The sequence below is a fragment of the Choristoneura fumiferana genome, chromosome 3 (genome assembly GCF_025370935.1).
Source record: "Choristoneura fumiferana chromosome 3, NRCan_CFum_1, whole genome shotgun sequence".
NCBI lineage: Eukaryota > Metazoa > Arthropoda > Insecta > Lepidoptera > Tortricidae > Choristoneura > Choristoneura fumiferana.
Genome location: NC_133474.1, coordinates 11,600,794 through 11,615,145, shown reverse-complemented (window position 1 = coordinate 11,615,145; position 14,352 = coordinate 11,600,794). Strand labels below are relative to the sequence as shown.

General features: G+C 38.0%; 1 protein-coding gene across 1 annotated transcript in view; it reads left to right on the top strand.

Annotated features, from left to right (window-relative positions):
• vkg (Collagen alpha-1(IV) chain viking) overlaps positions 1–14,352 on the top strand; it is a 51,527-nt gene that overhangs the window by 23,930 nt on the left and 13,245 nt on the right. Inside the window, exons 2-9 of the mRNA XM_074085637.1 lie at positions 8,218–8,409; positions 8,496–8,540; positions 8,707–8,991; positions 9,109–9,357; positions 9,572–10,355; positions 10,573–10,833; positions 11,188–11,410; positions 12,215–12,330. Of these exons, the coding sequence (XP_073941738.1) occupies positions 8,218–8,409; positions 8,496–8,540; positions 8,707–8,991; positions 9,109–9,357; positions 9,572–10,355; positions 10,573–10,833; positions 11,188–11,410; positions 12,215–12,330 (2,155 nt within the window). The remainder of the gene's footprint in view (positions 1–8,217; positions 8,410–8,495; positions 8,541–8,706; positions 8,992–9,108; positions 9,358–9,571; positions 10,356–10,572; positions 10,834–11,187; positions 11,411–12,214; positions 12,331–14,352) is intronic.

Here is a 14,352-nt window from a genome sequence, read left to right as displayed (position 1 = left end):
TTGTGACAATGTAAATTCGAATCGATTTATTGCGATTCTCTATTAAATATGCTAAGGGTTTATAATCGATTTTATTAGTGATACTTTATATTTTTAACTAGTTTTTGCCTGCGGCGTCGCTCGCGTAGCAAATGTTTTTGCTTGTCTATCGGGATCTCACAAACCATGCGGTCTTCTTTGGCAAAAACCGTAATAACAAAATTGAATAACAAAGTAACAGTTCAAAACATCAAACACAATAAGAAACACTCGAAACAAAGACGCATTTAAGGACCTTCGCTCTGGTACTAATTGACAGGTGATGCGAGTCAAACGATTTGACAAGATTGTGGGATTGATTCGGTCGATAAGCTCTATTGTAATTGAATTCCGTTTTACGCGATGAAAGTTGACGAGATTAAAATTTATCTTATTAGTGTTATAACAAAATTTTATATTTTTAAGTGATTTGTGTTTATTATTGAGTACAAAATATTTTAAGCTACATGGAGATATATATTGGCCTGAAACATTCATGGCGTGGAATGGAAAAAAAACAAATGTCACCGTACCCAAGCTAACCGAAAACTACTATAGTACTTAATCAATACGTAGAGAGCTAACTTGGTTTGGCATGGCACATAGATATTCCATATTGCACAAGTCATCATATGAAATCGATTTGAATTATGCAAACTTTTATTTTTATCACTAGGTATTTTTTTTTTCAATCAAATCATGTCAATTGAGACTTGGCATGTTTTTTACATCACGTTTTATAGGGATTAATATCTTCATCACTATATTTAACACGATAAATAGTATCGAGTTTGAGTTAGAAACATAAGACAACTGCATAGAAAAAATCTAGTAAAACGCAGTACATACATTGCGTTCATTTGTAATACTAACTCGGCTATCAGCTCACGATTCAAAGTTATTATTTGTCTGTACTTCATGCGTGAATTAGCTCCTGTAAGTTCGGCGCTGCGGCTGCGCACCGGTTTCGGGAGCGCGTTTACGACCGCGCGGGGTCACCAGTCACCGGATTCCGGCAAACGGCTCGTAAACCACCCGACGTTCCATTTTTTGACACAGTTATCTATAAGAATAGACTATGACGGTATCATGTTATATACGATGTTCACAAGTAATGTTTATTTTATGTAGAAAAGTAGGTAGAGCTAAATTTTGCTCATGAATGCCTTAGCCTCAATGTGTTGTGAAGTACAAAATAATAAATAATTCCTAAGCCTCGTTCATTTAAAAAAATGTGAACACTTTAGGATTGTTCCGTTTAAAGTATTGTGTTCTGTATTATTTCCCGTTTAGGTACTTTAAATTCCTCGTTTCTCTGCATATAAGTTAATCTAAGTAATTGACGCATGAAATAAAGTATCTAAACAGCGTGTCGCAGGCAGAATTAACAAATAAACGTTTTCTTGGTTCGGGTTCCGGGAATTCCTACAAACTTTAAACCTAATTCATAAAGGGGAAGTTATCAAATCGCCACTATATTTTGAACATGAACCTCTAAACGATATTTAATTTACAAGCTTTTATTTAGTTTCAACTGTCCCGTTGTCTGTCTGTCTCTGTATGTAATCAAATCTTCCAAGTTAAGTTTGACCAACTTCCGGGACTTGGAATAATATGGTAGTGACATTCTGGTAGTCCGGCCAGGATCGTCTCGGACGGAACTCTTCAAGGGTTAATGGCATCGACTCGAAATTTGGTATGCAAAGTAGTTTGGGTGACAATACAAGTACACCTAACAAAAAGTACAGTCAGCAAAAAAAGTTTGTACTAAAAATTAAATTTTTACCAAAAACTTATTAAATTTGTGAAACTGCAACGAACAGAGTGAAGCATACGAGTGGAATTAAACATTGCTATGAACATTTACACGTAGATCATTCTAGATAGATGTAGTAAATGCTCGTCAAAATATTGATTATTCGCGATGATGTCGGACGGATGCTCGGTGAAAAGCTCTAAGCAAATTTACCATCGTATTGCTTGAACTCTCGCTAGAATCCTTGCTTAAACGCTTTTGTTTATTTTGTGAGCTTTTTGCCTGTAATGCATCATTCGCTAGAATGCTCATTGATTACCATTACAGGTGAATGCTCAAGTTTATCAACACCTCTAAGTAAACTTGCTTGTGAAGCTGTTGCGCACGTATCGGCTGTAACAGGGCTGCAGGGTGACGTGCCGCCTCGTGGTAACGCGGCGAGGCGAGGCGGGGCGGCGTCGGGATGTGCGAATGGCCGTTATCGCCTGGGACACAGCAATGATTGTTTATCCAGCCTGTTCCTTGAATTGCAACTAATGAGTCACTCGTTCCACAACCGACCGTCATAATTAAAGATATATCAACAGAATTACGCGATTATTAATGCATGATTCTAGTTCTTTGTTCTATAAAAAACATATTCGATGATTTGGAATTAATGAATTAGATGTAACAGCAGGAGTACGATACACAGAAATATTAGAAATGTGAATAAGACAAGCAAGAAGTAGATAAGTAATTATGCAGGTGGTAGGACCTTGTGCAAGGTCCGCCCGGATTGCTACCACCATCTTGCTCGTTAATCCTGCCGTGAAGCAGCAGTGCTTGCACTGTTGTGTTTCGGCGTGGAGAGTAAGACAGTTGGTGAAATTACTGGCACTTGAGGTAATTCATCTTAGGCCTCTAGGTTGGCTAGGTTATATTTTCAGTGGTAAAAAATGCTACTTTTTGACATAATTCTACGATACGAAAGATTGCAAGTCTTACATACTCTACCATACAGTAGACTGCAGAACATAAAAAATAATTTTTTTTTTTACCACGTCGGTGTCAAACAGGCATGCGGCCCGCCTGATGTTAAGCAATTACCGCCGCCTAGGAACGCTTGCAACAATGCAATTTAAGTAGGGTGTTACTATTGAAAATAGTGAAATTTGCAAATATTAGGCTAGGCGAAGTTCCAATTAACTTGTTAACCGACTTCAAAAAAGGAGGAGGTTATCAATTCGGTATTCTGTATTTTTTTGTTTGTTACCTCAGAACTCTTTATGAACCGATTTGAAATTTTTTTTTTGCGTTCATCTAGGAATGGCTTTAATTAGGTCCCATAAGCACCAAATCAGGATCTGATGATTGGATCTTAAGGAAATCGAGGGAACTCTTCAAATGTTGTAGGGACATCTATAGTAAATTGGATATATTTAGTAGTAACTCGTGCATTTGCTTTTGAAAATCATCATTTGGTGAAGTGGAACGGATGATGAAGACCACAGTGGACCATCGGAGTTACTACTCAATAACAAGTATTTCACGAGTTGAATCTTAATTACTTTGACACAGTTGCTAAGCAATTTATGCTCCTCGTAATGCATATGGTAAAACGGGTGGTGAAGCACCAGGACTCCTCAATGATCGTCGCTGTATCGGAAAAAGCAATCTTTCGTAAAAGGTGACAAGCAGTTGATATTAAAGTATTGTATTTAAACTAAAAAGTGTAAAAAAAATTATAACAAAAAATTGAACCGACTACAAAAAACCATGAAAATATTTTTCTACCAGTCTGAAGTCGGTCGGTGCCTCAGCACAGTGATTGAAGCCCAAGCCCAACATATAGTGCGTAGGTGAGGTAGATGGCTATTAGGTCCACTCCTGCTGGCTCGTGCTGAGGCACCGACCGACTTCATACTGGTAGAAAATTATATTTTTTGTAGTCGGTTAAATTTTTTGTTATAATTTTTTATTTATTTAGCTCACGAAGTTTTATATCGCAAGTACGATCCATTCGTATCCGTTATTTTTTGAGCAAAGTATATGTACCCATTTAGAGTTCCGTAGCCAGCAGCAACCCTTATAGCTTAGCCATTTCCGGCTCATTATCTGTGCACGGTACGGGTTAGCTCAGAGCAGGGCGTAGCCAGCCATGGGCTCAGGGTGGTGCAGCAGTCTAAAATAATATGAAACTAGCAAGCTTGTAGTTAGTACCTAGATAATTTATTTTTTTAGGTTTGGTTAGGTACCTTACAGGTCAGAGCCAGGGTGGGGCAAGCGCCCCACCCTGCCGCACCGTGGCTACGCCCATGGCTCAGAGACGCTTCTATTTTAATCACGCCAGCAAGGTGTTAAAGTGCAAAAAGTTTAGGTATTCCAATATCTATCAATATTACGAGTACATTGCTTGCTATTTGTTGTCACAGTCAAGTGCCGCCTCCCTCCTCTGCCAGGTAAAAGGTTCTTTTTTTGATTAACTAAAAGAATTCACGATAGTAAGTAGTAGCAGCAATAATAACTAATCAAAAGTAAATGGAACAATTTATTTCGAAGTGCATTACGTCATGTCAATATAAACACAAGTATATTATATGCAGTCCTACGCAAATTGATGATGTTTCAAATGGCGTCTTAATAGGCTTAAATGTTGTGTCATATCTTTGTCATATCTCATATCTATTTTCTTAGAATGCAAATTTAGATTAGCTATTGACGATGGCCTTACCCTAGCACAAATAAAGATTATCTTCTCTAATATACTCAACGGCACAAAATTTGGCCCACTCTACAAACAAACAAACAAACAAATTCTTTATTCACCAAGAACATGGTAGGCAGAGTAGATATTATAACAGTAAGTGGTATCACATTCTGTCGCTATTGCGGCATGTAAATATTCAGATTCTTAAAAATGTGTACTTACTTGAAAACATTTAAATAATTTAAATAATACTCATCAAAATAAAATTAAATAGCATCCATGATAATAAACAGTAATGAACAATTTAGTCACAACTATGTCTACTTAAGGCGAACAATGACAATCCATACCTACTTATATATATATTTATTTATTTATATATTATATATGAATATATTTATATTTATAATATTATAAATGCGAAAGTAACTCTGTCTGTCTGTTACGCTTTCACGCCTAAACCGCTGAACCGATTTTGATGAAATTTGGTACAGAGATAGAATATACCTTGGGAAAGAACATAGGCTATCTTTTATCGCGAAAAACAGGCTTTAAGGGGTTGAAATAGGGGATGAAAGTTATAAGGTGGAAGTTCTTCGCTGTCAAAGATAAAACCATGAAACCTGACATTTAGGCACTTAATAAGAAATAAATCGATATTTGTTAGAGCTTTTTTTTTAAATTCATCCTGTGAGGGGGTGAAAGAGGGGATGAAAGTTTATATGGAAGATCGTCATTGTCGAAGATAAATCGATGGTTCTTTATGAAACTTGGCATTTGGGCACGTGATAAGAGATAAATAGATATTTATTCGAGCGTTTTTTATAGTTCTCCTGTGAGAGGGTGAAATAGGGGATGAAACTTTATATAGAAGATCGTTATTGTCGAAGCTAAATCGATGGTTCTTTATGAAACTCGGGATTTGGGCACTTATAAGAAATAAATAGATATTTGTTCAAGCGATTTTGAAAATTTTACCTGCGAGGTGATGTTAGCAGAGGGGATGATGCAGTGTTAGCAGAGCCTTCTAAGCTCAAGCAAAATGTACGCAATGTGGGGTCATTTTAGATGGCTTATTGACATAGACAGTCAGACATGAAAAATTATAATTTTCAGATTTTTCTTATTTATTGTGCTATAAGAGCTTCCTTTATGCAAAATAAACGAGATAAAGAGATAAAGAGTCTTGACAGACAGACGGACGGACGGACAGCAGTGATCCTATAAGGGTTCCATTTTTTCCCTTTGAGCTACGGAACCCTAAAAAACATTTGTTCCGGCGCTTTTCAAATTTCGACCTATTTATTTACTTGAAAATATGGAGATGAACCAAACAAATTACTATCAGTATATTTATCGGAAATATGTGTAGCTATGCTTAGTAAAAATACCGTATTAATTATAATCCTACCCTCCTAACTTACAATAAAGGACGTAAGGTGTCAAGAGTTATGAAGAATTAAGCAGTCCTTTTATGTTGGCAGGGTAGAATACACGTCGTATTGCTAAAATGTGGCATCCCGCGAAATATTTATATTTTACAAAGAACATGGATGGATGGATGGAAGAACAAAAAAAAATTAAGTTGTTTATATGTATAGCAATGTTTTAAAGTAGATTATTATCAGTAAACCGTAGAAGTTTCTACGTGCTATTATTGGCAAAATAGGTATACTAAATAAATTAAATACTTCCCAAAGTTACTATTCCACGCGGACGAAGTCGCGGGCAAAAGCTAGTAGTTAATAATTCAATAATTATAGTTACGGTAAAAGGGTCAATAATTGAAAGTGAAAATACAAATCCTTTTTATTCACTATCCCGTGGGAATTTCGTAAAATCCTGGAAGTCGTTTTTAGCTGTTAGTATTACTTACTTGCGTGCCAAATTTGAAGTTTCTAATAATTATAGTTACGCAAATAGGGCCATTTTGAAGTGAAAATATAAATCCCATTTTATTTCCTATCCCGTGGGAATTTTGCTAAATCCTGAAAATTGTTTTTAGCTGTTAGTATTACCTACTTTTTCTCCAAATTTGAAGTCCCTAATAATTATAGTTACGGTAAAAGGGTCAATAATTGAATGTGAAAATACAAATCCTTTTTATTCACTATCCCGTGGGAATTTCGTAAAATCCTGAAAGTCGTTTTTAGCTGTTAGTATTACCTACTTGCATGCCAAATTTGAAGTTTCTAATAATTATAGTTACGCAAATAGGGCCATTTTGAAGTGAAAATATAAATCCCATTTTATTTCCTATCTTGTGGGAATTTTGCTAAATCCTGAAAATTGTATTTAGCTGTTAGTATTACCTACTTTTTCGCCAAATTTGAAGTCCCTAATAATTATAGTTACGGTAAAAGGGTCAATAATTGAATGTGAAAATACATATCCTTTTTCACATTTATTTAGAAGAAGGTCATGTGGAACATAATCGAAAGCTTTCTTTATCAAAAAATACCGTAGTGCAAGGGCTTCGTTTATCAACATTCATCAATATATTTTGAACCAGATTGAAGATAGCCAGTGTTGTGGATTTACCTTTTTGGAATCCATTTTGTCTTTTCTTCAAAATGGCCCTTTCAAAAGCTTTGGATACAATAGAAAGTAATGCTACCGGTCTGTAGCAGTCTATATTGAGTTTGTCCTTTTTTATAAATTGGTTTTATATTAATTGTTTCTTTCAACAGGTCAGGAAATATACAAAATTACTTATTACTGCATACATTTGAGGGCCGGATTGTTTGCCGCTCAGTATATATTAAATTCTCGTATCACAGTGTTTGTAACCAAACTCTTCCGAAACGGCTTGACCGATTTATTTTTATTTTTTTGTGTATATTCGGTAGGTCTGAGAGTACTTAGGACGTTAACTATTTTTCATACTTCTACTCGGACGGACAACAGCTAGTGTATATTCATAAATAACTTGTCTGCCAGAAATTCGTTTATTGCTATCTAGCGGGAACTATGCACTTTTCCGGGTTCAAAACTACCTATCCTATGTCCTTCCCAGGATCTCAAACTATCTGCATACGTACCAAGTTTCATCGTGAAGAGGTAACAGGCAATATTTTGCATTTACTATACGTACAAGTAAGGATCTATGATGTGCCTATTATTGACAAAAATAAGGACATTCTCTTTGGCAGGTTATATTTTGAATATTTTGATAGGTAACCTGCGAAGCATAAGGAATCAGAAATCCAATAATGTAATGTTACTGCATTTAAAACTGTTAGCTTTTGCTGACATCATTTGGTTACCGGCTACCACTGCAAAATCCATCTAAAACTCCACTAATCCTTGGTTGGTAAAGTAATTGAGCACGACAATGACGTCACAATATAGCAGTTATCATTGTGTGATATATACCTACTTACTGTGACATGATTTTATAATTACCTACATAGCTATAGTATTTAATTGATTAAAAAATAGGATGCCAACTATGCTAAGGAATTACGCATTTAATTTGCTTGCTCCCTGAATTGACGATAACTTATTTAATAAGTTTTAGTCTTCATATACTTATTTAAATGGCTAGCACTCTTATAATAATATGACATTCTTTCTTTGATGCACATTTATTTACATTTGGTACAATATTTCTCGTAGACAATAATTTTTACCCATTTACCTATGGCTAGTAGGCGTCGGGTAGGTAAGGGATCATCAAAAATTATAAAATAATACCAAATCTACTTTTGAGCACCATAAATACATGTCATAGTTAAAGTTGAATATTTTACAGGTAGTATGCAACCAAACAGCATGCGAGGGGGCCTGTATCGGTATAAAAGGGGACAGGGGTCGCCCGGGCAGCATAGGGCTTCCAGGCCCCCAAGGCGACTACGGTGAGGACGGACCAGAGGGCCGAATGGGGCTCCCAGGAGAATATGGTGAAGATGGACAATATGGTGATATGGGAGATAAAGGAGAGCGGGTCAGTATCTGTCACAAAATGCCATTAATAACGTATAAAAAATGATGTACCTACCTACATGACTTTATATTTTTATGTAATTTCAGGGTGCGGATGGACCGTACGGGCCAACGGGATTTGCTGGTCCAGAAGTAAGTAGAAATTTGTTTGAACTCGACAACAATATGATTGGGACGATATTTTACATGGTCGATAAAATATGAGGTCGATATTATATTCCTCATTTTGCCGCCATGAATGTTGTAAGCTTAGTAGGAATTTGTAGTTAAAACGTATGTTTTATTTATGTTAACAAAGGGATTCCGAGGCTTGGAAGGTATCGCTGGCTTACCAGGAATAGATGGCTGCAGCGGCCATGACGGTGTTCAGGGACCAACTGGGTTTCAAGGTTATCCTGGAGATAGAGGAGTACCTGGACCTTATGGTGAAAAAGGCATGCGAGGGTTAGCTGGAGAAGGTGGCGCCAATTCGAGAGGTACGAAAGGAGACACAGGCAACACCGGTGCTCCAGGGCCATCTGGTTTACGAGGGCCGGCAGGTTATGCAGGAGATAATGGTCCACGAGGAGAGGAAGGTTACCAGGTATTTAATTATTATATTATTTTCTATATCAGAACTATTTCGCCTTATATGGATGCTATTAATGTGCTATACTATAAGTTTACGTGACAGCAAATTTTAAAGTTTAATATTTTTTAGGGTCCAATGGGGGTAAGTGGTGCACTCGGACCTAGAGGAGCACCAGGCGACGATGTCTTAGGGCCTCCTGGAGATAAAGGAGAGAAAGGTTTCTTAGGTGAACCCGGAATCACAACGAAAGTAGTGTTAATCGACATATTTAGCGAAAATGTAACCATTGTATCGAAAGGAAACAAAGGCGCTAAAGGATTTAGTGGGGCACCAGGCATTAAAGGAGCACGAGGTGAAATTGGCTCGAGGGGGTTGCCCGTAAGTAAATTCCTTTATTGCGTTTTTATGTGCTATGAAATGTTTATGATTTTCAAGAAGACAAGAGAATAATGAATTTACTTACTTAAGTATGTAGTTTTTTGTAAAAGGTCGATTTAAAAACGCGTTACGAGTATGTTATGTTTGCCCTTATTATAATAATGTAATTGATTATAATGGGTAACAAGTCCTACTGAAACTTTTAACTCTCCAGGGTCCCAATGGTATACGCGGGAATCAAGGTTACAAAGGTGACGAAGGTGAACAAGGGCCTAGGGGAAAACCTGGACGCAGAGGGCCCGATGGTCCAGAAGGTCCGAAAGGAGATAAGGGCGCCCCAGGTTACGCGGGACAGGATGGACGCCATGGTTTAGATGGCGAACGAGGAGAAGACGGAAGAGATGGCAATCCGGGAGAACAAGGACCACAAGGCGATAAAGGATTTTACGATGAAACTCTAAACGAGCCGCTGAGACAAGGTTCACAAGGACCTCAAGGACCGTTAGGTTATCCTGGGACTATTGGTGAACCAGGAATAGATGGTGCACGCGGTCCACCTGGAAACGTAGGGCCCGTCGGCTTGCCAGGTCCTAAAGGTTTTCCTGGCCGCCAAGGTAACCCTGGAATCTCTCCTAAAGGTGAACCAGGTGATCGTGGCTATCCAGGCGCGCTTGGTCCTCGAGGTATCCCGGGTAACCCCGGTTTGCAGGGAGATGCAGGACCGAAAGGTTTCAAAGGCAATACAGTAAAAGGTGAACCAGGGGAAGATGGCATACCCGGTCAAGATGGTCTCCCTGGACTACGTGGCAACATTGGTGATACCGGATTAACGGGCCCTCCTGGATACCCAGGAACTGGAATTCACGGTGCAGGCCCACCAGGAGATGACGGTCTACCTGGGCGGCCTGGATTGACGGGCGATCCAGGTACCCCGGGATTCCAAGGGTACCCTGGACCGAAGGGAATACGCGGTGATAATTGTCCATACTGCGCTCCTGGTAATTATTATTATTAGCTTGAAAAATTAAATATTCTTTTAATTCGGTTAACTTTAAAATTTAGAACCTTCTAGTTAGTACAAAACACGAAATATATAGAACAAATTGAAAATCTTCTATTTTACAAGTTTTTGACTGTTTCCGTCTGTCCCGATTATTCCCGATGTACCTAAGCCTACCATCAATATAATCTAAAGGTATGCATTATTTTTTTTAGGTTATCCTGGTCGCAAGGGTCAAAGAGGTGACCAGGGCTTCCCTGGTGTGGCTGGTGAACCAGGTTTTTCAGGATTACCAGGTCCTCGTGGCCAGCTGGGCCTTCCTGGTGTGCCTGGTCGGCGAGGTCAAAAAGGCATGACTGGAGTTAAAGGTTTAACAGGGAACCCTGGGCCGGAGGGTCCAAAAGGGCAGCCTGGAAAACTTATTGAACCGCCATTCGACCAAAAACGTGCGGACCCTGGACTTCCGGGTGACACAGGTATGAGTACGATGCTATTACAATTTAGGTGGTATAGTCTACAGAAAACCGTCTAAATGCGAGTCGGACTCGCGAACTGAGGGTTCCGAACAAATTAGTAGGTATCTATAAATATTCAGTGTTATCCTCTCTCCTAATCAAAATGTACGCAGTATGGGGATTTCGATTTTTCATTAAGACAGCTACTACATAAATAAGGTGATAACACCTATTATCACTAAAAACATTTTTTCGTTAAAGAATATGGGTATACATTCGATAGACGATTAGTAGATCTACAAAGCTCGGTTGGTCCTCTGAAATTTAGAATGTGCCAATTGAAAAGCTTTACTAATTATTCCGATATTCTTTCAGGATTTATAGGGGAGCCCGGTATTATCGGCGACCCTGGCTGGCCAGGATTGCGAGGGCCAGACGGGCCCATAGGTATCAAGGGACCAATAGGCGATTACGGATTACCAGGTCTGCCTGGGTTGAATGGCTCACGAGGGCGGGACGGGGCCCCCGGCCGACCCGGCGAGAACGCTTATGCTCCGATTCACTTTTACCGAGGAGAAAAAGGAGACGCTGGTCCTAAGTAATTAATTAATGTTATGTAATTAATTAGACGCCCGGATGGCCAAGTGGTTAGAGAACCTGACAACGAAGCTTGAGGTTCCGGGTTCGATTCCCGGCCGGGGCAGATATTTGTATGAATAATACGAATGTTTGTTCTCGGGTCTTGGATGTTCAATATGTATTTAAATGTGTATTTATCTACATATATAATACTACTTGCATTGTTTAACACTGTCACTATTACTTATTTTGTGACACTGTAATACGTATCATATAAACATACAAGCACAAGGTGTTTTTAAAGGGTACGTATTACAATGTATAAATTTAAAACACGGTTGAATCGGTTTTTATTTGTATTTTTTTTTTAACGTATACATTATCAACATATGTATTTTGTGCCATATGACTAAGAACCATTATGCATTGTAACTATTATATATTTTGACCACTATGCATTTCAAGCTTATGCGTTTAGAACTTATGTCAAATAACTATATATTTTGATTTATTGTATTTTATAATTTTCTGTATTTCAAACGAAATGTATTTTAAATTTATACATTATAATACGAACCCGTTTTTAAATAATCCGGAACATATCAGCAGGTGGTTGAGCAAATGTGACTTATCACCCCTGTAAAAGTTTTTATTAAAATAGATGAATGTTCCCATACATTTGGTCGATGTTCCATAAGAGTACCGCGTCAAAGGTGTGTCATGAAAAATTCCCATAAACCCTAACAGGTGTGTTTAAACTTACCCAACCATCCGCTGAAATATCTTGGCTAAATTTGATGACAGTGTATATTGCTGATTTCAGGGGTGTAGCAGGTGCCCCTGGTGAGCCAGGAATAAAAGGAGACAATGGAGATGCTATTGACAATGATTTAAACGTCAAGGGAGTCAGAGGTCCCCCAGGACCTACAGGACTAAAAGGTATATAGGATTTTATTGATCACAAAAAAATGCATTTTCTGCAACCTAATAAATAATATTTGTTCCTAAAATAGTAGATCTTCCACCTAAATTGAATCACCAAATAATATTAAAACGGTTACTTAAATATTATTAAAAAATGACTCCTAAATAATATTGATCATCAAATAATTATATTGGGTTCCAAAATAATAGATGTGCCACTAAAACTGAATCACCAAACAATATAGAAATTACTACCTAAAAATTAATTATAATCACTGTAAAATAATACTGATTAACAAAAAATTTAACTGCAATTGAACGATAATGACGAAAAGTTAAAAACATAATAATAATGTAGGGACTATAAAGGACTATTGTAGCTAATAAACCTGATATCGTGCTGACAGATCGATCAAACCGCCAGGCAGTGCTCGTCGACATCACCATCCCACATGACGAGAACCTCGTGAAGGCCGAGAAGGACAAACTCAGCAAGTACCTTGATTTGGCTCACGAGGTGACTGCTATGTGGGATGTTGACTCGACGATCATTGTCCCGATAGTCGTTTCGGCAAACGGCCTAATAGCGAAGAGTCTCGACCAACATCTCAAGACTCTCCTCGCTAGATGGCTGGATCAAGGGCCAGATACAGAAGGCGGTACTTCTGGACACGGCACGCATCGTCCGGAGGTTCCTCACTCTGCAGCCCTGACCACCGGTAGCTTGGGCCGTGCCCCGTTACCGGCGGAAAACTAGGTTAGGTTTTTATAGTATTTTTATTATGTATGTACTTTTCTGTATTTTACTTCTTACAACTATTATAAAAACCTAATCCTAAGAATAAAAAAATAAATAAAGAGAATAATAATAATATCCTCTTACAAATTACACCAATTGACCCAACCCTAAACTAAGCAAAGTTTGTTCTATGGGTGCTAAACAACGGGTACATACATACCTATATACTCAAGTACGATGATGTACAAGTGTTTGTAGTACTCGTAGACTACAAACATTTTGTACTCATCATCATCATACAAGTATTAGCAAAAAATGATTGGTTCTGGCACTTCGCCGGCCAACTAACGCGGCATGCTCGCTTCGCTCGCTCGGCTCGCGCACTGAAGGTCGCAGTTCTACCTAGCACTCCTCCTCGCTTCGCTCGTCTTCGGATCTAACCAGACCTGCCTTAGTAGAATTGGTAGAAGCATCGAATTAAGAGAGAGAGAGAGAGAGAGAGAGAAACATTTATTTGCACATAGTCGATACACATAAAAATATATTAGATGGAAAGAATAAAAATAACATCGAATAGTATAAAGTGGGCCCCACTCAACTCAGCATAATGTTACGGCAATGCTGTTTTTTTTTTTAATTGCAAATTTAAAAACTAAAACATAAAAACATACAACACACTATGACGACACGAACGCCAGCAGAAAGAAGTTCGCAAAGACACTTTCAATCCGGAAGCATATATGCACTCGATCAGTTTAACCATTTTCGAAACGGTTAAACCTTAACAAGTCAGGCCAGGATTGTAGTGTAATATTTACAATAATTTCAATAATAATGATATTGTGATGCATGACAAATTACAAAATAAAAAAAAATTGCCTGATTAAACAGCCTTATTCATAAAAAGTTAGAGCCTCCTTGAAGGCTCCTTGAAGGCCCGATGCTAAAAAACGTGATTCATAAACGTCTGTTAGCGCTAATCAGTCGATCAAGGCTCTGCTAAAGTTAGAGGACCGTAGACCCTCCTTCATCTCCCTGCTAAGTCACAAAATGGCCGCCACAAGTTTGAACAGCTGACTTTGACAAGAGCAAAAAACCATACCGAAGATATTTTTAGTGAAGGGTGAAGTTACGCAAAGATTTAAAAAAAAAACCAGGAAAATTTATTTTCAGGAATTTGTATTTAAAAATCCTCTAAAATTACTGCTACTTTACTAACAATAAATATGAGAAAAATAAAATTAGGATGATTAACATAATTTAATTACGGCTTTTTGAACTTAAACATAAACACGCGG